The 24,163-nt window shown below is 39.1% G+C and overlaps 1 protein-coding gene and 1 pseudogene across 3 annotated transcripts in view; both read right to left on the bottom strand.

Moving 5' to 3' along the window:
- Positions 1-9,985: 9,985 nt before the first annotated feature.
- On the bottom strand, positions 9,986-10,104 carry LOC120605654 (uncharacterized; annotated as a pseudogene).
- A 7,250-nt stretch (positions 10,105-17,354) lies between these two features.
- SLC35F4 (solute carrier family 35 member F4) overlaps positions 17,355-24,163 on the bottom strand; it is a 167,432-nt gene continuing 160,623 nt past the window's right edge. Inside the window, exons 5-8 of one of the 3 annotated variants that reach the window (XM_039866506.1) lie at positions 24,025-24,150; positions 21,845-22,037; positions 19,891-19,980; positions 17,355-17,813 (exon numbers count right to left, since the gene is read on the bottom strand). In XM_039866506.1, the coding sequence (XP_039722440.1) occupies positions 17,572-17,813; positions 19,891-19,980; positions 21,845-22,037; positions 24,025-24,150 (651 nt within the window). In that variant the 3' untranslated portion in view covers positions 17,355-17,571. The remainder of the gene's footprint in view (positions 17,814-19,890; positions 19,981-21,844; positions 22,038-24,024; positions 24,151-24,163) is intronic. The other 2 variants (XM_039866508.1, XR_005653662.1) reach the window with 2 other exon arrangements.

Here is a 24,163-nt window from a genome sequence, read left to right as displayed (position 1 = left end):
GGCTCAAGATGATGCTTGTTTCCTGGGTGTAGCAAGGAGAAAGTAGGAAGTTCTTGCAATTGATTTGCTTTGAGAACTGCTAAGTGTTTTCTTGCGTGTGTTGGTGAAGCTCGGTTAGAGACAGAGCTTGAGATATAGCTATTTTTACTGGAATCCGAAGATTGTCTCTTTGGAATTACTTGTCTTGGAGATAACTAGCCACCTTTAAATGTGGGTACACATCCTCATTTGTAATCTTTATCTTGCATGGCTTTTCTACAGTCTTGAATTTTGTCTGATACCAGGAGAAAAATTATTGATGTTAAACTGTATGAGAGAGTAAGATAATAGGTCGGTCTCTAGTTCTTTATCTGTAGAATGCAGTATTGCATTGTAGGTGGTAGTGGCTTATTTAAGGTCAGGAAATATATCAAATCCTCCAAACAAGAGTTAAAATATGATCTCTTCATTGTGACTAATGTTCTCGTGTCTGGGAGCATGTTTACTGGCTGTAATCCAGGTCCGGAAGCTGCTGCTGAATAACAGTGATTGCAATCCACAAATGATTTGTGAAGAGGGGTGTCTGAGCATGCTGGGATTACAATGATTTGTTCTGCTTCTTGTTTTTTTTTTTGTTTCCTGATCAACTTTATTGAAGTATAGTTTATAAACAATAAAATGCATTCTATTTTTTTTGCATAATATTTTAATTCTACATTTTGACAAGTTTAGACAAATGTATGCGCCTATGTAACTAGCACCTCAATCAATGTGCAGAATATTTTTGTCTCCTGAAATAGTTCCCTTGTGCCTCATCTTAGTTATTCCTCTCTCCATTCCCCACACCCCTAGCCTCAGGCAACTTCTGATCTGTTTTTGTCTCTATAGAGCTTCATGTAAATGGAATCATATGGTACATACTCTATTGTGTCTGTCTCATAGCTCAGCATAAGGATTTTGAGATTCATCTCTATTGTTGCCTGTCTGTTAAGTGTATTTCTTTTTGATGCTGTCATATTCTATAGTATGACTATATCACAATTTATTTATCCATTTACCTGTTGATGGGATTGTTTTAGGTTGTTTCCAATCTTTGGCTATTAAGACTAGAGCTGCTATGAACATTTGTGTACAAGCCTTTGTGTGGAAAGCAGTTTCATTTCTCTTGGGTAAATGCATAAAAATAGAGCTGCTGAGTCATATATTGAGTGTATTTAACTTCTTAAGAAACTGCCAACTGGTTTTCCAAAGTGGTGTACCATTTTACAGTCCCACCAACAGTATATGAGAGTTTTGGCTGTTCCATATCTTTGACAACATTTGGTATTTCAACCAGTTAAATTTTAGACACTCTAGTGGGTGTGTAGAGACACCCTATCATAATTTTAATTTGGATTTCCATTTGTTTTTATGTCCACCTATTTTCTTTGGGAAATATCTGTTCAAATCTTTTGCCCATTTAAAATCATTATTTTTGTCCATTAAAATTTTTGGTTTTGGTCTTTTATTCTTGAGTTCTAAGCATTCTTTATGTATTCTGGATAAAAGTCTTTTATCAGATATATGCTTTGCAAATATTTTCTCCCAGACTGGGCGTGCCTTTACATTTTCTTAAGAGTATCTTTTGTAAAGCAACAGGTTTGAAACTTCGATGAAGTTTAATCTTTTAAATTTGTTTATGGTTTTTGCTTTTGGTATCCTGAGAAATCTTTGCCTAACTGCACTGCTACCTTTAAAAAAGACTTTTGAAGAGAGCTAATGAGAAAATTAGATAAGGTGACCAGAAGGAGATTCAGTTCACAACTTTCTTGTATTAGTCAGGAAGCTGACAGGATGGCCCATAAATTCCAAAAGGGCTACTGAAGGAACCGTTTACACTGGTGTGGGTAAATTTAAGTACTCAAGATCTAACAACAGCAGGAAGCCACTACTAGCCCTAGTCCTGACGAGTCAAAGGAAAGATGAAATTTCTAGAATGTAGGGAGACTTATAGCAATATGAGAGGTCCACCTGATGGGAGCTGTGGTTTTTGGGAGAATACAGACACTGTGAACCTGTGATCTAGCAGGGAGGGAGTCAGGTGAATAAGTACTTCAATCCTCTTTTCTCTCATCCTTGGAATCTTCGGCCAGTGCTTCCCATTGACCAAACTCCTGGAAGCCAGGTGGTAAGGAAGACCAACTGAAATAGTCAATAAAAATCAGCCTTTCAGAGCTGATGGTTGGTTCATTGGCATGAAGAACCCAAACTGACTAGAGGAAAATCTCAGCTTCCAATTTAATGGAACATTGTGTTTATCAGTGGAATCACTTCTCTCTTGGGCAGGAGGTGTTACAGAACGATTAAAACTCAAGGTTGCAGCATTAACATAGAGAGCCAAAACTCCTTAGGGGTGTTATTAAATCTAACAGAGAGAGGAGCCACTCCTATACCACCCCCTGCTTCTCAGACATGAACATTCTACCTATGAGGAGATGGCACTGTATATTTGCTTCTGGTTTATTGCATTTGCTCTATCTTGTGGGAAGGCGCCCCACTTGTAGAATTAGACTTTAGCCTTGACTTTCAGAAATCCAACCCTATGGCTATGGAAATACAATTTCTTTCAGAGCAGTCATAAAAGGGTTCTGATAACTCATATTTAAGATATGAGTTAATAATAAATAAATAATAATAATAAATAATAAATAGATAATAAATAATAAATAAATAAATAAATAAATAAATAAATAAATAAGATATTTAGCCAGAAATGCAAAGCCCTAAGCCCATCGATTTTTTCCTCCAATCTCTCCAGCTCACTTAGCAGCAAACAACCAATCCCATAGTCAGACTATATATCCACTAAAATGTTCTATAACAGCAACTATTGGACCATCCAAAGCGTTTACCTTCTGCAGGGACTTCACTCCAGGAGACTACAGACAATACATTAGGTAACTTTTTCATCACTATGCCACGAACTGTTTGTGTACCTTTTACTAGTGGAAACATGGCCATTGATGCTTTTAAATTTAGCCAATTAGAGAACCAATTCCAGATTTGTGTCTTCATTCTTCTGCTCTCCTGGGACTCCTTCTGACATCGATAACATTTTCAATCAATGTTTAGGCGGGAGAACAGAGTCCCTATGAGAATGAAGGATTTATTATAAGAATTAGACCTATGTGATTATGGGAGGAGATATGGAAGTGAAGATCTGGAAGTGACAGTGCCTCCTAAGATGACAGCCTTTCCAAATTTTATAACAAGTTACATCCATCATCCAAAAACATTCTTCATTCCAAATACTGCCGCTAAAGGAAACTGTACTTTGTTACTTCTCATTTTGTGGACACAACAAAGTTAAAGACTCTATCAGTGAGAGAAAAAGTCATTGTCTTCTTTTTCCCTTCAATTTGCTACATGTTCTTTAATCTGTTCATTCATTCAACAAATATTTCTTAGGCACTTACTGATCTAGGAACTGGAAATACATTATTGAACAAAGTAGGCAAAAAATCCATGCCTTGCATTCTAATAAGGGAAGACTATACACTAAGCGATTCAATTATTACAGTGGATTGAAAGATGAAGGGAAGGAGCTATTGAAAGGGACAAACCTAGGACCCAAAGCCCCCAGATTGGGTGTTTCTACATTTGGCCTTAATAGTCTCTCACAGTCTTGCCCAACCCTGCCTTGCATACCTTGTCTTTCACTTCTCCCTAACAGTAACCCCACTTTTCTATCAAATCCTTTCTCTCTCTTCTTTCGACATGCCCTGTCTCTCCTGGAAGTTGAGCATCCCCACCTCCGAAGCAGTTTCCATGGGAGCCATTGTAGTGCTCCCTGAGGCCTTCCTCTTTGATTCTGAGCTGTGATGTATTCCGAAGCTAAGTATTCAGCCTCATATATTCCTGGCACATCGTCTCCTGCTGCCAAACTGCTTTCACCTCTCTCACTCACATACAACATCGATGGTACAGTAACTGCTTCTGATCCTGATTTGCAGGGTGAGCAAAGTGAAGCAATATCTTAGTTGACAAAAAAACATGTCAGGTTGCTGGGGCACAGAGAATGTGCACAATTAGGAAATACAAATAAGAAAGGCAGTCTGAAATAGACTGAGGTGGGGAAGGGCAATGATTTGCAAGTGGAGGTCACATACTTCCCCTTGGAAAAATTAACAGGTCTCATCCCCCACCCCAAACAAGGTAAGGATATTATTCTGCCTTGGAAAGAAAGAGTGATTGTCAAGATGCGGATCAAATACTGTTTTCTGGAGATATTGACGTTTCCCAGGGACAAGGGCAAACTTAGTCATGGTTTCAGAACACAGGTTTTAAAAACCACACTTCCTTACATCTGGGGGTCCAAGGGTATGATAGCAAGGTGTGCTGCAAGGTCTAGAGGCAGCACCTGGCCCAAATTCTTGGAAACTGTGCCTTGCAGACTACAGTCATGCTTTGGATCTCGTCTAACTCTTTTAGTCTGGGCGATGGCAGGCCACACTGCCTCATGAGCATAACAGCATGGGGTGGGTGGGTTGTGGAGCTGGGGTGGAGCTGCCTCAGGCCTCGTTGACTGTCCACCTCTCCCAGCTCAATCAGTCCTCAGCAGTCACACCACCTGCTCTGGGAGTCTATGAGATGGTTCCCAGGCAAGGCGGATCAGGCTTAAGCTTTCTTTTGGATAATCTCTAGTCTGATTTTCATAGTGGAGGCAAATTTCAACTCCAAAGTCAATTCTCAGGAAATTCTCCTGGAGTCTAAGGGAACAGTGTCAAGTCATAAGTACAAGGTGCTTTTCTATTAATAGGAACTATTAATATCTGTAGAGTGCTTTCAGCAAGTTGTAAAGCACTATCATGTTTACAGCCCTTGGAGCGCTTCACAGATGAGAAATAGGCTTAAAGAGGTTACACAGGAACTATGTAGAGGATTTAAGATTTAGACCTGGATATTCTGACCCCAAAGCCTGTGCTTTCTATACCATAGCACACTACATTTGGCCTAATGGGGCTGAAAAGCAATTGCCAACCATTCTTTTCTAAACCTATTATTTTGCCTGAGCGTTTATTTATAATGTTAATGTTATGGAAATCTTTTTGGGGAATGGTAAGAGGCAGCAAATTTTATTGGGAAGAACACTAGATTAAAACTCATGAACTTTGAATTTAAGCCCCAGTTTGACCACTAGATGGCTGTGTGATTATGAGCCAGCTTCTGAACCTCTCTGGCCTTAGATTATATTAAACAAGGGGCTCAAACTTGACGATGTTTGTGCTGTTCTATAGCTTTCAAATTTTCAAGTCAACCCAATCCTATTGGAGAAAATTATGCAGGTGCCACTGAAGTCAGATTCTGAAAAACAAGCTCTAGTTTTGATTGTCCCATTCGGGCTTGAGTCTTATAAAGCCAAAGATTTGGCCTAAGAGTCCTTATCAAGCTTGGAAGACCATAACTTTGTGCCTCTGTTATCTAGTGCTATGTAACCTAAGACTGTAACCTCTGTTATCTAGTGCTATGTAACCTAAGACTAATGGCTTAAAACAATAAGGAGTTAGTATTTCTCACAACTCTGTGGGTTGGTGGGCTCAGTTGGGCAATTCTCCTGCTCCCTCTGGGGTCAGTCAAGTGGCTGTATTGAGCTGGGTACTTAGTTGGGGACAAAAAGCCCAAGATGGCCTCACTTACATATTGGAGCCTAGGTTGTGGCTCTAGATTCTGGAGATCTCAGCTCTCCTCAGCTTATATCTTCAGCAGAATAGCCCTGACTTCTTTTCATGGTGGCTCAGGGCATAGAAGAAGGTGAAAATGTAAGTTGCGAACCCTCTTAAGGCCTCAGCCTAAAAATCATACACCATCACTGCTGCCATGTTCTATTGATCAAAGGCAGTCAGGGCCACTGACTGGAAAAAAATCTTATGCTGAGGTTGCTAAGGTCGAAAATAAGAATGAGTCTTCTATCCTTGAATTGTGAAAAAGGAAAAAGAAGTTCATGCTAGTTTTGGTGTTGCACCTCAAACTGCAAATGTTACTGCCACAGTGAGTGCTAAGAGCTTAGTGAAGATGGAAAAGGCAAAAATGTGTGGGTAGAAAACATGAACAGGAACAATCTGCAAAAGAAAACACATTCTGATTGAGACAACAACATGTTGTGCCAGGAAGCCTTGAGCCTATACGAAGACCTAGCAAGGGATCCCCTGACATGAGTGACACCAAGCCATTTACTGCAAGTAAGGGGTGGTCACAGAGATTCAGGAATAGGTCTGGACTGATGTGTTCTGTAAGTTTGTAGCATTTATGCTTTCAAAGTTAAAAATAAATAAATAAAATAAAAATTACAGAAGAGGCCACATCTGCTGCTGATGAAGCCGCTGCCACATTTCCAGCAGAGCTGAAGAAGTTGATTAGAGTTAGGTACTGCCTAGGGTTTCAGACATCCACTGGGGGTCGGTTTTGGAAGTTATCCCCAGAGAATAAGGTGAAACTACTGTACTTGATTTTTCTAGGGAGGGAGAAGTATCTGGTGAAGAGTCCTCGTCATCTGCTGCTTAAATATATCTGCATATACACACTCAAGGCTGGACCTTTTATCAACAATTAGAGAGTGTGTAGTCTGGGGACCACAGTTTGGCTGTCACAGGGGTTTTTGTTTTTGTTTGTTTGTTTTGACTTGTGTTCTCCATTAGGCTTGCACTCCCCAGTTGTGCCATGGGCCCCAACAAACACTATTGTTTTATAAGAAGGCTGCCCCCCTTTTCACTTGTTTCTATTATTTGCCAGAACCTTGAGGGCATTTGTGTTTGCACACTTGATCTAGTACATAACCCCAATTTACTGGGGTTATGTACTGGTAAGAGAATCAAGTCCTAGATCAGTGAGGTGATTGACTTCTCTAAATAAAACAAAACAGAAAAACCACCCAACTTCTGCTTCCTCATTTATTATCTTTCTTCATCATTTCAAAAACCCAGTGGGAGTGTTCATAGATGAGGAAATCAATATTTTTTGTGTTCAAAAGGCCTAATCCTGGGTCTCTTGGTTTTCCGTCGGTACATTTTTCAAAACAGCATGTGGGCTTGGCCTGGAGCATAAGGAACAAAAAATGTTTGCTGTTCCTCAGGTTAGGCCAGCATTTTCCTGAGATTCTATGGGTTCATCTGGACCTTCCCTGAGCGCAGCCCCTACCTACAGAGCTGATTTCATTTGGTGTTCTGGAGAAACCCTGAGCAAGTGAAGTTGTTTACAGATCCTCATGAATCACTTCGCTTGTTATCTTAAAAGAAATAATAAAAGCAAATATGAAACTCAAGTGAGCAATATCACTTTGTGCAAACACTGCAGAATACGTCTTTTATTTTGCATTGTGGACTCCTACAAGTAGGGACAGGTCATTCACTTGCTCAGCATCTAGAACAATGAGCAAAAAATAGTAGGTGCTCAATAAATTGTTGAAAGCCTCAGTGGATTTTTTTTTTTTTTTTTTGAGAGTGGGTGGTTCTTTAAGTGAGACTTCTTTGCTTCCTCCATGGATTAGAAAGTAGTTAGCTGAGTATCCAGGCTGGCCTCTTTTAACTGGCTCTGTAATCTTATGCAAACCTCCCAGAGCATTTTCTCATCTCTAAAATGAGGTTAGAGAAGACAATTTCTTGTGTTTGTCCCAGGTTCAAACTTCTATAATTCTTTCATATTATGTTGGTTCAGGAAATGGAAGAAAGTGCTTCAGTCAAATATTTACTATTTCTATATTAGTTTCTCATTTTTTTTGGATTTTGGAGTTTAAATCCTTCTACTAAAATAATAAGAAGTTATCAGTGATTATTGAGAGACATGCTTGGGAAGTTACACTTGAGTTGAAGAAATACATTGCCTTATGGAAGCTATTGAGTGTGGGTCCCTGTGGCTCATTTTTATTTTACACTGCCAAACCTTGGAACAAATGAGCATTATGGGAAAAGAGAGCCAGTATAGCCTGTGTGCTTATAAATAGGCCAACCATTAAAAATAGTATTCACTAAATAAATTGCAAAATAGACTGAGAGACTCGTGAACTAGGAGATAATTATTTCTAAGCCTTTCTGAATTAGGAGAAAAAGACACTTATTGAATATTTGCTATGAGTGTGAATAGGGACATAATATTTGGCATCTAACTGATACTCAACAAAACACTGCTGAATGAGTAATGAATCAATGAATGATCTATGCTGATTTATTCTTCTTTTCTACCTAAACAGATTGAATCAATTGAATTCTCTTTATTCTTTCTTTGTTTTTCTCTCTCTAGGCTTGAAAGTTACACATACTTTTCATATTCTTACAGTGGTTGCCCTTACTTCTGCTTTCCCCCAGATATAAGAAAATGTGAGACTCCTTAAATTTGATTCCCAGTTCCAAGTCCCCTTCCAAAGAGGCAGCCACTGTTACAATCTTATTATTTTTTTCCTGAGATATAAGGGTAGATTTTCCATGATGCTAATGAAGCTGAAGTTCACTTACATGCTCCAACATTTTAGTGCATATTTAACTACTGTGAAGTTAATAATTATATTCCATGAAGAGGAGCAATACACACATAAAGGACTGCATGATTTTTTCCAATTTATATAGACAGAAATCTGGGAATATGTGTGGGAATAGATATTAAGAGTGTGTGATTAAGGTAGAAGGAATATAAAGTTGAAAAGCCCTAAAAATGGGGCTGAGATGTGTGTGTGTGTGTGTGTGTGTGTGTGTGTGTGTAGAGAGAGAGAGAGAGAGAGAGAGAGAGAGAGAGAGAGAGAGAGAGAGAGAGAGAAAGGACGCAAATAGAGGAGGAAGGCAGTAGAAAGAGAGATTTTTCTCATCTGTTTATCCTCAAATGGAGACTGTCACTTACAAAGGCCATGGAGATAGGTGAAACTTTAGAATATAACACAATGCTAGGAAGGAGTTATTCTTAGCTAAATACATTGCAGAAGATGTGCTGGCTGGGGTTTAATATTAAAACAGAGAAGTGCTAGTTGTCTTTCAGATACTTTATCTGAGGGCTTCTCTCCTCTCCTTTACTACAGTGCAGATGTGAATCGACCCTTCCTTATTTTATCCCTTCAAGGACACCAGACAAAGACACAGAGTAACTTATAACTCACAATGAAGGTGAGACACGGGAAAGGCAGGACCTTGATGAAGGGAAGGAATGTGAAAACGACAGAGGACCTGGGGGTAGTGGGAGAGACAGAGGATATGAGGAGCCAGGAATAAGGAGAATCTTCTGGCGAGAAACCGGTTAACTGGGAGATTCTGTTCAAGAAACTGGACCAAGATCCAGTGCCAAGGAGAGAGCATTCGGAGACATACTGAACAGCCTAGAGATATCACCTGTGGGCTTGGCATGCTTAGGAATTTTTTACTGGCTCAAAAGTAAAGACTAGCAGAATACTCTCAAGATTGTGTGTGTATGGTGTATGTTCTACTGGCGGACAGTAAGACCATTTTGTTTTAGGTTTTAACCACCCCTCCCTTTACAATAAAGAGCATAGTGGCAGGGTTATAGTAGAAAAAGAAAAGACGTGTGTCAGTTAAAACAGCCATAGATCTGGAAGATTTTTATTTAATCTCACTGCTTCTAACATTAAGTCCTCTTGATTTTCTCCAGCCTCACCATCAACCACAGCAAGTCAGATTTCATGGATATAAGCAACCAGCTTTGAGCCAATCTTATGATTTATTAACTCACTATACCTCCCAGCAGTATTGTGAATAATTTGTGTTGCACTTAACACACAGAGGAAACAATGCAACAGTTCATTTTCCGTCTGCCATACCTAAGAGTGACTTTTTGGCCAGTCAGCTATTATTTGATCAATTGACCGACCTCTCAGTTAATCATGCACCTAGGTTAAAAGATAGTTGATGGTGAAATTAAATTGGAATGTTTCGTGAATTAAGGCATTCATATTGAAGAAAAAAAATTATTTCACAAACTGCAAGACTACTGTGCAAACGAGTACTTTATTTTTTTTTATTATTATTATTTTTTACACCTACAGCACCTGGTCTTCCTAGGTGGTCTCCCATCTAAGTAGTAAGCAGGCCCGACCCTGCTTAGCTTCCAAGATCAGATGGGATCAGGCTTGTTCAGGGTAGCATGGCTGTAGCAAATGGGTACTTTAAAATGATGCTCTGGGTTCTAGCATAATTTTCAACTTTTCTGTATTTTAATTTTATAAGTGGTATGCCGTTTCAGGGAAATGATGCTTTACTTCCTTTGCTGGGCACAAAACTTTCCTGGTTTATCTGTGATAGCAGAATCTTGCTCTACTTTCTCATCCAAATAAAAATAAAGATGGTAGAAGAACAATGGTTAGAGGGGAAACAACCAAAGATATCTGCTTATCTATTAGCCATTTTTTTTTATAGGTACTGGCCTTGAAATTCAATAGCCAATGTGATTCACTAATCTGAGAAGAGAAAACAAATGCCTTGACTTTTGTGAAAACCATGTCCTTGCCCAGGATGAAATGGAAAGTTAACTCTAGTGAAAAAACAAACAAACAAACAAACAAACGAGGGACCAGGAGCCAGCCTGGATTCAAGCCAGCGATATACCACAAGTTAATGTGCAATCTTAGCAGACCACTGTTACAACTTTGTTATTTTTTTCCCTGAGATATAGAGGTAGATTTTCTAAGGTGCTATTGAAGCTGAAGTTCAGGGCCCCTCACTATCATGCTTCAATATTTTAGTACATATTTAACAAGTGTGCAGTTAATTATTATCCCTGTTTACCTCCCTAGAACGGGTGCAATAGACACATAAGAAAATGCATGATTTTTTTTCTAATTTATATAGACAGAAATATGGAGAACACTTTAGAACATATAGATCCATAGGATTAACATTATGAATGTGGACATTTTTATGATTGTAGATGTAAAGAGAGAAGATAGGGATGAAGAAGAGATACAGATGTGCCAGAGAGGACTTGGAAAACTAAGAACTGAGTGATACAAGTTAACACCATTATTAAGATTAGGTAATAGCAATGGCATCTTGAAGATAGTACTCTTTCACGGTCAGAGATAGAAAGAGCTTTAGAGTCCAGCTCAAATATAATAGATGACGTTAACATTTACAAGGGAAGAAACCTATCAACCAGAAGTATGATCAACACAAAACAGAAAACATTACGCTGATTAGGGATACAGGTTCACGTGTAGGGTTACTGAAGGAAAGGGGAAACGTTTATATTAAATGAGGGAATTAAACTGGTGTTAGCTGATAGAAATAAGAATTATTAAAGATAAAAATGTAAGTAAAGTTTAAAACTAGAAGTCAAAGTTGGATTTTATAGAAGGTTTTATGAAAGAAGATGAAAACTGGAAATATTTTAACATTAAGATGAATTAATGCAAATAAAAATTATAAAAAGATGGAATTTTGGTGAGTGTGCCCAGATAAATTACACAGCCAATAAGATACAGAAGATGGAAAGTGCCTTATTTCTGCCTTCTTGGGATTTTAAGAGTCGGGTGAGCCACGGACACTGGTGGAGGTAGAGCAGAAGTCTTGGTAAAATAAATTTCAGTGTATCACTTTCAATTACCTAGGTAAATGGAACCCTTAATTATATGATAAGAAGAAAATCCATATGTAAGGGAAGTAATCATGAAGGATTAACTCCGAACTTGTTAGCTTTTCCCTTGAGAAAAAAGGCATTTAGATGAGATTTGTGCAGCGAAGAATAAGTTCATAAAGAGGTTTACTTGCTGGACACTTCTGGGTCCCAGGTGTACCTAGATTGACTATTTCGGTCATAACCGGTGTCTATAAATTAAGCGTTGGTAAATCTGTGATATCTTCTTGTTAATATCATTAACTGAAAAGAACTTCAGTTTGGGATTCAGTAGAACATATTCTGCGAGTGGATTGTGTAAATGGCTCGAGATAAGAGCAATTGTACCAGTCACTTCTTCAGATTCCTCTCTAAACCACCTGCTATTGTCCAGCAAGGATGAGCTCATCTTTACAAGGGAGGGAGAGTTGAAATGGAAATTAAAAACAGAAGAGAAGAGTTTGAATCATACATCTGACCCTCCTTGCTTTGATTTCAGGCTCACCAATCAGACTTTTCATTAATGCTCAGCTTCCTAGGTACATTTACCTCTTAAGTAAAGATTGTACTAGCCTTACTAATGTGAGAGTTTTGGTCCACATGACAGTTCAATTTATGACTATCAATGAATACATTTTCTGTTTATAGTCCAGTGGTCATCAGTCTAATGTTTCTTAAACTTCGGCATGCATAGGAATCATCTGCATCACATGACCATGTTCTTGGTTAATTTCAAGTGGAGCTTATTGAAACTGGATTGCTAGGCAATCCATAATGTGAGCCACAGATGCAAATTTAAAATTTTTTAAGTTTCTAGTAGTTTCATTGAAAAAGTAAAAAGACACAAGGTGAAATGAATTTTATAATATATTTTCTCTAACCCAACATATCCACAGTATTCTCATTTCAACATGTAATGAATGTAAAGTGATAAATGAAATAGCCTACATTCTTTTTTTCATCCTAAGTCTTCAAAATCTGGTACCGTTGACAGAGCAAATCTCAATTTGGACTACTCATATTTCAACAGCTACACATGGCTAGTGGCTAACATATTAAGCAATGTGGTTTTAAAGCCTCTGAATTCTCTGAATTTAGTCCTCTAGAATAAAGCAGCTAAGTTTACACTATTTTGAAAACTCTGTCAGAGGTTTTGGAAACAACCCCTGAAGCCCATTCCTGGAGCCCAGGTTAGAATTCTTGCTCTTAAGATTCCTCAGGCCCGCAAAGGGTCTGGTGTTCTTGTCTCTCTCAGACAATGACAAAGTAGCCTTTGCTTTTGTGGCACACATGTAGAGGCACAGCAGCTTATCGGAGCTTTAAAATACAGGACTTCTCTTTCTGCCTCTGTTTTCTTGGCACTAACACCCCAGACCATCATGTCCTGTTCTTTTTTCACCTCCAAATGCTACAGGTACGGGGGAAAAAGAAAAAGAAATAAAAAGAAATAGAATTAATCAAGACTTCAGTTCTAGCCTGCCAGATAAACCAGTATCTCCTATACTAGCTGTTCTTTGTACTTGTGACAAGGGTTTATGGATAAGTAAGAAAGAGGATTTGTACTTAAATATCAGAAACATTCTAATGCTCAGCCGGTTATACTGTTCACTCTTTTATTGTGTGCATTGTCCTTTTCCAAATCATTTGTCCTCTGGTGCATCTTGACAAAGTGCCTGCACAAAATTAACAGGCGTGCAAAGCCTGGATAAGCAAAATTTATTTGCTATAATTTGTTTGTGAAGCGATCAGAATGTGGTTGAAGTGATTTTAATTTCAGAGCCCAAGTCGCCCGTCTGTCTTTTTGTCAGGCAATTAGTTCCACTGGCTGGACAAGAATGCCAGGATGCAAAGAGCTGAGGGGAACTGGGCAAATGGAAACTATGTACCCTTTTTTGCTTCCTCCAAGTGTTTCTCGTGCCAGATTTTTGTCTCTCTGGTTTATTTGGGGTAAAATTCCCTACTCGGCACCAGGCTCTGTGACTTTTCTAAGCATAGTACTGTGGATAAGTACTCTGGATAAGGACTTGGAGAAAAGTCAACAGATGAGGAAACCCTAACAGTAGTTAATACTTCCGGACTATCTGGCAGTGTGTTAAGCTCTTCTACACATTATTTAATACACTAACAACATCAAATGATAGGTATTAATATCCTCATTTTACTAATGAAATCAAGGAGTAGAGAGAGATTAGTAATTAGACAAAATTGTACTTCTAAGAAGTGCAGAGTTGGGGTTGCAACACGGTGCTTGTAATCCCTGAACTGTGCTACCCATTCAGTCACCCAAGGAAGCCACTGCCTCCTGGACTATGAGGAGGATCTATGTCTGGATAAAGAAAACAGATACCAGAAAGTCTTGGCTTCTTGTACTAAACTTCCCAGAAAGTGCAGATTATCTTAAATTGGTAGATGCCCTAATCAGCCTCTTAGGGAAGAAGTGCCTTTTATCAATTTAGTAACCTCAACAAGGCACTTCAACCTATGAGGGCAGGGACTTTGTCAGTATCCTCCAACCCAAACCAAAGTTGGCTCAGTGAAGGCGCATCATAGACACATAGGAGGTACACCCATGTATGTTCAGTGACTGACTCCCACAGTGACCGTGAAAGATGGCAAAAAAAGGTATTATTATCTTTATTTACGATCACTATACTTTACTTTAATTAAAGGGAATATCTCACATTTCTAAGGTAATTTAAACACATTTCTGAGTTGTTTTAATTGTCATGGTAACAATTTACCTAGACAGGTTGACATTTGTAGAGCAGGAACCACTTCCTATGCATTTTGTATCTCTTTCCTTATGGTGCAGAGAGGGCATTTCCATAGTTGCAGAAAGTTCTATCGGACAGTGTTGCTCTAGAGGCCAGCAGAGGCCAGTTGGTGATCACCTAACATGATACCATACCTCAAAGCCAGTAGAACTTAATAATTTTTGAATGAATAAATGAATGAATACCGAAATGAAAATGTTTTCTTGATATAGACCGAGCTAATTGCAGTGATCAGTCATAGGTTGAATTAGTGCTTTCCAGGGTAGCTGACTCCATTTTTCAAAATGAATCGTCAAAAAGAGCAAAACAACTCATTTCTTAAACATATCAAAACACAGTTTTAAATGTCATGCTAATAATGGCAAGATGCTGGAGATAGCTAGTCAGTGATTACTGCTATGTAACAGTAATTTATAAACAAGAGAACGACAATGTTGGTACCAAAGTGGCATTTAAATAGTCAAAAGCAACTTGACTTAGATAATGAATTAATTCACATTTATTAATAATATATTTCATTTATTTTGCACCATTTTTCATGAAGCTTAAATTGTGTCATGGTGATTATTTTTGTTAATATCATGTCATCTATCTATGCCAGGGGACTGGCATTGCCTTTTCAAAAAGTGACAGAGAATGAAAAAAATGTTAAGGTTTTAAATCACCATGATGCCCAGCCAACAGGCGTGGTATCCTCAGTCCCCTTTGCTTGCCCTGTGATGATCTCGCCAACACTTTTGGAAATACTTGAATGAAAAAAAGAATACTAAAACAGATACCAGAAAAGGCTTGGCTTCTAGTACTAAATTTCCCAGAAAGTGCAGATTATCTTAAATTGATAGATGCCCTAACAAGCCTCTTAGGGAAGAAGCATCTTTTATCAATTTAGTACGTTGGTATTTTGTGGCAACACAACAAAGGCTGTGACACATTTAACCTCTTTTGGTCTTTAATCTCATCTGAGACTGCCAGCCCTGAACTAAGACTGATCTAATATAGTTCGGAGAAGGGGCACATCTCCAGTATAAAACAACCCATTCATTCATTTACGGAATGTCTATAAGTGCCAGGCACTGTGCTAGTAGGAACACAATGATGAAAGCCTCACAGTCCCTGCTCTCAAGGAGCTCATGGTCTCCTGGGAATTCAGACGAGTAGACTGACAGTTACCATGGAGGGTGACCAGTGCAGGTAAGCAGAGGCTTCTAAAGAAGTCAGATTGTTCAACTTGGAGAATAAGAAAAGACTTCCTGGGAAAATAAGACTAAATCCTATCGTGAAGCCTAGGTAAGGGTTATTCAAGTGATGAGAGAAGGAAAAAGTACAAGAAAGAGAGCCTGTCTCGATTGAAGAACTGCAAGAAATGTAGACTTACTAAAACATAGAGATATCAGGAGGCCACAGATGGTGGCATGGTGGAATAAAGCTCTAGAACTGTCTAATTTGGTAGTCAATAGCCACATACCATGATTTAAATTTAATTTCAAATTAATTAAAAGTAAGTAAAATTAGAAATGCAGTCCTCAATTGCACTAGCGATACCTAAAGAGCTCAATAGCCACTTGTGGCTACTGCATTGGACAATGCAGATATAGATTATTTTCATCATCACAGAGTTATATTGGATGGTGCTTCTTTAGAGGCAGGCATTGAATGACATGTAAAGGTGTTTGGACCTTTTTCTGAGGACAATGAGATGCCACTGAAGTGTTTTATGCAGGGGAGTAGAATGATCAAATTTATATATTAGAAAAGTCACTCTGCAAGGCATGAAAGGATTTAGAGAGAGGCAAGACTGGGAGTTAGCAAGACAAGTAAAGAGTATATTTCATTCATCAGGGAAAGAGATGATGGGGCCTAGAATAGGTAATCTATCTGCGAAATATTCAGGGAATCAACAGGACTTTTAGTTTAGATGTGGAAGGTGAGGAAGGTAGAAATTAAGACTGGTCCCCAGCCTGGGCAGCTGGTAAATGATGGCACCGATAACCTGGATAGGGAACAAAGGAGAGGAAGGAGTGGGTCTGGGGAGGATAAATTATAAATTCAAGTTTGTTTCTGAATCTGAAGTGAAAAATGAAACATCCAAGTGAGCTTGCAGAAGGCGTTTATTTAGATGGTCAGATCCGAAGTTCAGGCGACAAATCTGGGCTGGAGATAAAGATTTCGAAGCTATCACCACACGAATGACATTTGAAGCCATGGAAGCAAATGAGATCTCTGGGGGAGAGAGTGTGGGGTGTGAAGCTAAGAAGGCTAAGGGCTGAACACTGACGTGATGAGACCAGCCTAGGAAGAGGAGCCCAGAGAAGCAGCCCCTGAGAGAGAAAGAGAACCAGGAGATTATAATGGGATCTAGGTGAAGAGATTATCAGGAAAAAGGAATGGTCATCCCGTCAAATGCTGCAGAAAGGACAATAAAGTATGAGTTGAACAGTGTCAATATGGTTTTTTAAGAGAAAGGTCATCGATGACTTTGGTGGATGTACTTCCTGAGGAATGAAGTGGGCAGAAGGTGGATTATAGTGGGTCGAAGAGTGACAGCAAATATAAACAACTCTTTCAAAAACTTGGTGGTAAAGGACTTAGAGATGGCTGGTAACAGCTGTCTTTTCTGTCATCACTGTGCCATTTTCAAATGTCTACCTCATATTAGAGATATTCGTAAACTCTTATGCTCTGGGCTAGTCTAAGCTCATTAAAAAGTACAGATAGAGTCTTCTATATCTTTACATCTCATAGCGCCTAGTGTAGATCTTGCATATAGAAAGAAGATACTCTGTTGATATCTTTAATTACTTTCCAGCTTTTGAATTTAAGGTTCCTATTGGACTTAAATATATATAAAGTGCTTATCCTTTTCATGTCTTTTCTTCTTATGCAACTTTCTCTGGTGGAACGCAAAGGTCTCAATGCTAGGTGAGAAAAAGGTAATGACAAGCCCATAATTTAAAAGAACCTTATGTTTTCAGGAAGTTTTGTGCATTAGGGAGAAATGAATCCCCCCAAAACATAAGAAATAGAACAAAGATGAATATTTTAATAAAAAATTTTTATTATGATTATTTACACCAGTTCCTCGATAAGCATATAAATGTAAACTTTTATTGTTTGCATTATTTCACATTTGACTTGTCCAAATTCAGAGTTAATACTGTCGTGTGAGTGTAGAGGAAGTGAGAAAATTTTATTATATTCACAGAATATACATTCATGTGCATTCAAAATGTGTCCCTCTTTAAGCCAGTGGTATAGACACTGTCCCGTTGGCCCTGCTCCTGCTTCGCAGGTGTACACTGGAATCTGTGATGTCCTCCACATGCTCCTCACTCTTCTTTTCCTTCAGGCTGTTGATGAATCTCAGGGTAATCTCATCCCACTCCTCCGGCAATAGCATCAGCAGAAACCCAATGCAGATGATGATGGTAGCAGCCAGGCGGACGACATTGAATATTACCTCCTGCTTCAGGAGATCCACAGCTAGGTAAGAAATATCGGGTCAGTCAGCATCTATGACTGTTTCTAAACTTTTGGGGGGGAAAAAAATGACCAAAGTCACTGCTACTTCTAGATATTTCAAAAAGTCTCTCTTGTTCTTTCAAGCTCATCTTATCTTTTTCTATACCATTATCTGTGGTGTTCTCTTCACTTGCTTTTCATTCCTTATCTCTAAATCATATTTATCATTCAAGGCTAGTGTCATTTGCTTTAATTACCTCTGCAGTTTTATTTCTTAAGACTTTTCCTCTGCATCCCTTCATGCTTCTTCAGTTTCACTGGACCATTGAAGATTTTTCAAATGAGCCAATCTTGTTAATGTCTAGGTCTCTATACATGGTGTTCTTTTAACATTTTTAATTGAGGTGAAATCATGTAATATAAAATTACCATTTAAAAGTTAATTTGGTGGCCTTTAGTATATTCATCATATTGTATGACCATCACCTCTTTCTGATTCCAAAACATCTCTATTACTTTAAAATAAAACCTGCACCCATTAAGCAGTCCCCTACTCCCAATCTCTAGCCACCGACCCTAGCAACCACCAATATGCTGTTGTGTCTATGAATTTACCTATTTCGAGTTACATTATATGCCACCTTTTGTTACTGGCTTCTTTCACTTAGCGTGATGTTTTTGAGGTTCATCCATGTCGTAGCATGTATTTGTACTTTTTTCCTTTTTATGGCTGAATAATATTTCATTGTATGTATTATAACTTGTTTATCCATTTACCTGTTGATGGACATTTGGGTGTTTCCATCTTTGGTCATTGCAAATAGTGCTGTTATAAACATTCATGTACGACGATATTTTTGAGTCCCCGTTTTCAATTGTGAGGGTACGTACATGCTGTTCTTTTTCATGGAACGCCCTTCCCTCCTCTTATCTGCTTCATCCAGCTAAATCTTCCATTAGATCTCACCATTTAGGCAACTTGCAGGAAGCCTTCGTGTTTGCCTCGGAGCATTCTCTCAGAGTATTCATTACAAGACCTTTATCAAAGCACTTCTCTCTGTACATTGTATTAACTCAGTTCCTTTTGTCTCCCTCTCTATAATACATACGTCCTGAAAGCAGGGACTGTGCCTTATCCCGGATCTATCATCAGTGTTATCACAGTTCCTGGCATACACCAAATGCTCAGAAATTTTTTATTCCATGGATGAATGAATAAATTTTCCTGACAACTACACTTTTCCCTGATGTTCCTTTCCTCTGAATATCTTACAGTCCTTGGAGTCTGTTACACCATTTAGCATTTAATAATAAATCACACTGTAGAGTTCTAAGTTATTTTATGTTTGTTGGTCTTGTTTTCTGAATTCAGGTGTAAGCTTTCCGAAACAATACTATCACTTCTTCCCTGTCACTTCTACAGTGCTGACCACATAGCAAGTGTTCAATAAATATTTGCTGATTGTCCCGAGGCAAAGAAAGATGGCTACCCAAGGCTTGGAATCATAGAATTTCAAAGTTAGAATGACTATACAGTCATCTAGGTAACACACTTCCCTTACTTGTTGCATTGGTAGTTTTCATTAGAAAGATTATTCTGGAAAAAATAGCTTCTCCTTCTGTCCCTGAAGTGAATCAAATTGCTTTTTCCTAAATCTATTCCAGAGGGCCATCTGCTCTACCCCCAGGAGAAGCTTCTGCAGCTCCCCATGGAAAGTCTGATGGGGAGCCAACACCCTGTACATTTCCTACACTTTCATTAGTGACGTTTACTTGAGAGTCTTATGCTGGGATGCCTTTTGTTTCCATAGGACTTTCTCTAAAAATACCACAAAATTAGGTTGTCAGGGAGATTACATGAAACCCAAATGATACATTTGGTATTTAATTCTAAAACACAACCAAGTAAAAACAGTGTTTGTAGTTGCAGATTTTAAATCTGTTGCATAGTTATTCTGTTGTCTGCCACCTTCATGATATTTGAAAACATCTTCCCAGGCAGGGGACATAATTCATAATTGCTCAAAAAAAACAACTCAGGGCATAAAACGAACACAAAGAAGAGACTTACTGTGCACATATCAAATTGTATCAGTACCTGCATTTCCAGGAACACTGAGCACTGTCCCAATGGAGATTAGGATTGGGTATGTCAGCACCACGCCAACGTTCACCAGGATGTTGAAGACTGTAAAATGAAGAAGGATATATAGGATGAAGGGGAATCAATCTGCTGGGTGCTTTCCTTCTTAACATAAAAGAATCGGTGTTTCTGCTAACATATCTTCTAAATTGTCTGCACCTTTGGTCAATTAATCCTCTAATTTTAGAGATGGATGCAGACATATCTCATCTGAAATAGTCTTATTCTTTCTTTCTCCTCTGCCACCCTGGCAGCCTGATCTCTTGCTAAGTGGCTGGAAAAGGATGTATGGAGGAAATGCAAAGAGGAGAAATAATCGTTTCACTATGCTGTGATACTCTACTCAGTGGAGTGGCGTGACACCCAGTGGAGTGTGGAGACCATGCTGATCGGTGGAGGACCACAGTGTCAGGCTAGCATAGGTGGCACTCAACCTGAGCAGGCTTGCTCAGGAGCATGTATTAGACATGCCAAAGGGTATACGTTGGAGGAGGGCTACTTTGCAGCAAGCTGGAAATCATGTACATAGCTGGGGCCACGAGTCAGTGAAATTTGGGTTATGATTGTTTTCAGTTAGATAGGCTTTGGCCAAGAAATCATCTAGGCACTTTTCATTAGGATGTTGGTCTTATGGAAATACTGCTATTGATTTCTACTTAACTTAGCAGAGGTTATGACGGATCATCACACTTTTGGCTTTCAAAAGCAGAATTTACAAGACCAACAATTAGTGTTTAATCCTTTTCTTAAAGTGTTTTCTGTCTCACTTAAGACCTCTTATTAGGGACGTGAGCCAGAGTAGAAAAAGATGACCCGGTGCCTATGGGGGAAGAAACAAGTGGCATTTTTCTCTCCTAGAAATTGTGGTGCTGCTTTAGATTGTTTCAGATTATGTCACCTTGATAAAGGCAGTTTATCTGAGGGTTGGCAGACATCTTGCAGGTCAGTCTTGCAAGGAAATGTGGAGTGGACAGAGGGGGCTGTCCTTACGTGGTATGAAGAAAGAGAAGGAGAATGAAAATGATTTGATTCTGAGTAAAGAGACACTGAGTCATTGGGTGGTAATAGTTGTTCTACTGCTTGGTGAGAAAAGAGCAGCCTTGTTATTTTTCAATTTCCTCTCATATGAAGTGACAGCTGCAGAGCAGCTTAAAAGTAGGAGCACCCTGGTTGCTCAGGTGAAGGAGGCAGCCTCAGAGTTATAGGGGTTATATAGAGAGAGGATATTACAGAGAATCCAAGTTACTTCTTCTTGGTCATCGACTAGGCCTAGCCTACTTAGTTCAGCCACCAAGCCAAGTTCTGCCTTCTTCTCTTGTTTCAGTTAGGGCTTCCTATCTCAAATTCATTCTCTTTACACAGCCATGCTGGGCTGTTTAAAGTGAAGATGTGAGCCTATCATCTCCCCGCTGAACAATTAAGTGGATTTTAAATCCAACCCCTCTGAACTGTGGTTTTCCAGGTCCCTTATGACCTGCTTCTCTCCTGAATGTCATCTCCTTCCTTCCTCCCTATCTTTCTTGCCCTCACTGCTCCAGCATTTTGTATCACATGGAGTTCTTTGAATGAAAATCCCACTCTCTCCCTCTGGCTGACACACCGCGGCACGCTTGGAACACAATAATATCATACAGTACATCGTAAAGAATGGACGAGGCTGCTTGAAGACCAGTGGTGATCAGAGTGGCCTGGACCTCCCTTTCACACTTTATCTCGGGGCACACCAATTGAACAGCTCTGATCTAATCAAGTAATAGCCTGCAACGAACTTTCTAAACATTCAACAACATTAACCAACTTTAGGTCAGTTTGGGAAAGACAAAGGTACCCAAGGGAATAGTCTAATAAGATAATTTAACTATCCAGGAAAGGTAAAGTGAAATGGAAAGAAAAACCTGGGGTCACTTACCCAACCACAGCCCTGCCATCCCACAGAGACAGCCCCACGGCAGAGCTGCAAAGGAGGACCAGTGCTCCACCTTGGTGAAATACAGGATGACTGGGGTGAAGGAGATGAAGATTAAATTGAAGAAACCCAACGTGGAAACAAAGTGTGCAGCTTCACCAAAGTTGGCACTTCCGAGAAACATCTTAAACAAAACCTGGAATGGGAAAAAGAAAACTTCTCTGTTTTGCTGTTATCAGAAAGGTGAGTTCTATTCATCTACACAGTGAACTAACTGGCCCAGAGTTTATCCTCCGTTTCTTCTTACCCAGCTATCTCTATGGCTCCAAATTCCTTATGGTGTTGAAAACTGTTGTGGTGTTGTACACTGTTAAGTGCCACCTTCAGTGATGGGTATAGGACGAATAACAAAAAAAGCAGAGAAGCCCAGAAAAATCTTCTAGGTTAAATGCCATTAATTCTTCCCTTCAAGCATGGGATTTATTTCATATTTTTACAGATACTGAAAACCAGATTAGACAGAGAGAGCCTGTTGTTATGTTGCTGAGAGAAAAAACAATGATGTCTTGGATTTATAAGTGCTTGCCTCTCAGAGCTTAAAGTATTTTCACAAATACTATGTTTATTCTCCAGAATAAAAATTCTTTTTCCTGGATTATAAATCTGTGTATAGAGAAAGATGACAAGGAGACATGAATGACTAACCTAAAGTCACACATCAAGCTGGAAGGAGCCAGAACTCTAGTCCATATTTCTTGGCTTTTTAACCCCTCTGCTTCCTATAAGAATCCTCAGACAATGGAAATTGGAGCAGGTCTTTTCTACAGTACACATATGATTTTGTGCATCTCAGAAAATATTACCGCTCCCAGAATGAATCCATCTGTAACATGGCCAGGGGAATCCTCTCTTATGATAGTCTTCCTGGTCAGATAGCAATTCCAGGTATTGCTTTTAATTTTAACCAAACTCACTATTTTTTTCTTCTTTTGAGAGACTTAATCAAGAGAACTTGATCACGTGCTCATCTTTGGTCACATCAGACGTCTCTCTCAGTGGAGTCTCAGTTGGGGGCAGGTTAGACACTAATGGCGATTGAGTGAACACTTGTCAAGCTTGTCACACAGAGTCAATGGGCCAGGAAATATCAATATGGAAATAGAGTCAGCGTCCTCTGAGCCACAGTGCTGGTGAATGAATGATCGGAACAGGCATCTAGGAGAGATGCAAAGGGCATTTTCTTCCTTTCAGAGAGAATTTTCTAACTGAAACACCAAGAGAGATGAAAGTGGAACAGTGCTTTAGCCACATCCAGAGAGTTGACTCTGAAAAGTGGAGCTTTGGGGAATAACCTTTTAGATCTGCTCTCTTGGTCCTTGCCTCTGAAGTCAGGGGCAATGACTCTGAATAGAATTTGCACTGATGACAGGCAGCTCCAGTAGGAAAGAAGGTGAGCATGTAGTGCAGACCCAGAGTATCTGTCAGAGAGGAAAAGAGGCTCTTCGTTTTGCTAATAACATAATCTTCTGTGGCTTGGGGTTCATAGGTAGCAAAAGGTAACCTTTCAAGTGACAGCTTGTTTATTATTCTAAACACCTCAATTGGAGTTAAAATAATGACCACAAATAGTTCAGTTAAAGAAACTTAAAGAGAGGAGTGTTCTTTCTCAGCCCCTGTTACAATTGGTTGGTGATTGGGAGGGGCAGAGCCATGAAGCAAGGGTTTTGGAGTTGGCCAGTCCACATTTAAATCTTGGCTCTATCAATTCCTGGTTATATGACTTTGAGCAATTTTTCAAAACCTCTGTTTCTTTATCTGTCATTAAAACAATGTTAACACACCCATACAGTATCTAATAGAAGTTCAAAAAAAATTTTTTTTAATTTATCCTTTCATATCCCAGAGCAAACAATTGAAGACTTCATAAAAGTTGCTAAATGCTTCCCGAAACCAAATTACCTCTTTGAAATCGGGGATAAGTACCTATGCCTCATAAAGGTGCATTAACAAGGGTGAAATCCTCTGGCAAGTACCCAACATGTAATAAGTACTCAATAAATGGTACTTATTATTAAATCATCTTTATTTTTTTTTAGCCAAAGTTTTCTTTGTCCTTCCTTACTTTATTACTTAAGTCTAAGCTACAAATGACAATTTACTATATAAGGAGGTGCATAGCATACCTTATATAATGCAGACGTAGAGGCTGAGCCCACTGCAAACGCCACTCCTATGATCGAGTCAGCATGGAAATTATCTGCATAAGCCATCATGACGATGCCCGTAATTGCCATTATTGCGGCAACTATCTGTCGAATAGAA

The sequence above is a fragment of the Pteropus medius genome, unplaced genomic scaffold (genome assembly GCF_902729225.1).
Source record: "Pteropus medius unplaced genomic scaffold, Ma_sr-lr_union100, whole genome shotgun sequence".
NCBI lineage: Eukaryota > Metazoa > Chordata > Mammalia > Chiroptera > Pteropodidae > Pteropus > Pteropus medius.
The sequence above is the reverse complement of the archived record's forward strand: the minus strand, read 5'-3'. Positions and strand labels throughout refer to the sequence as shown.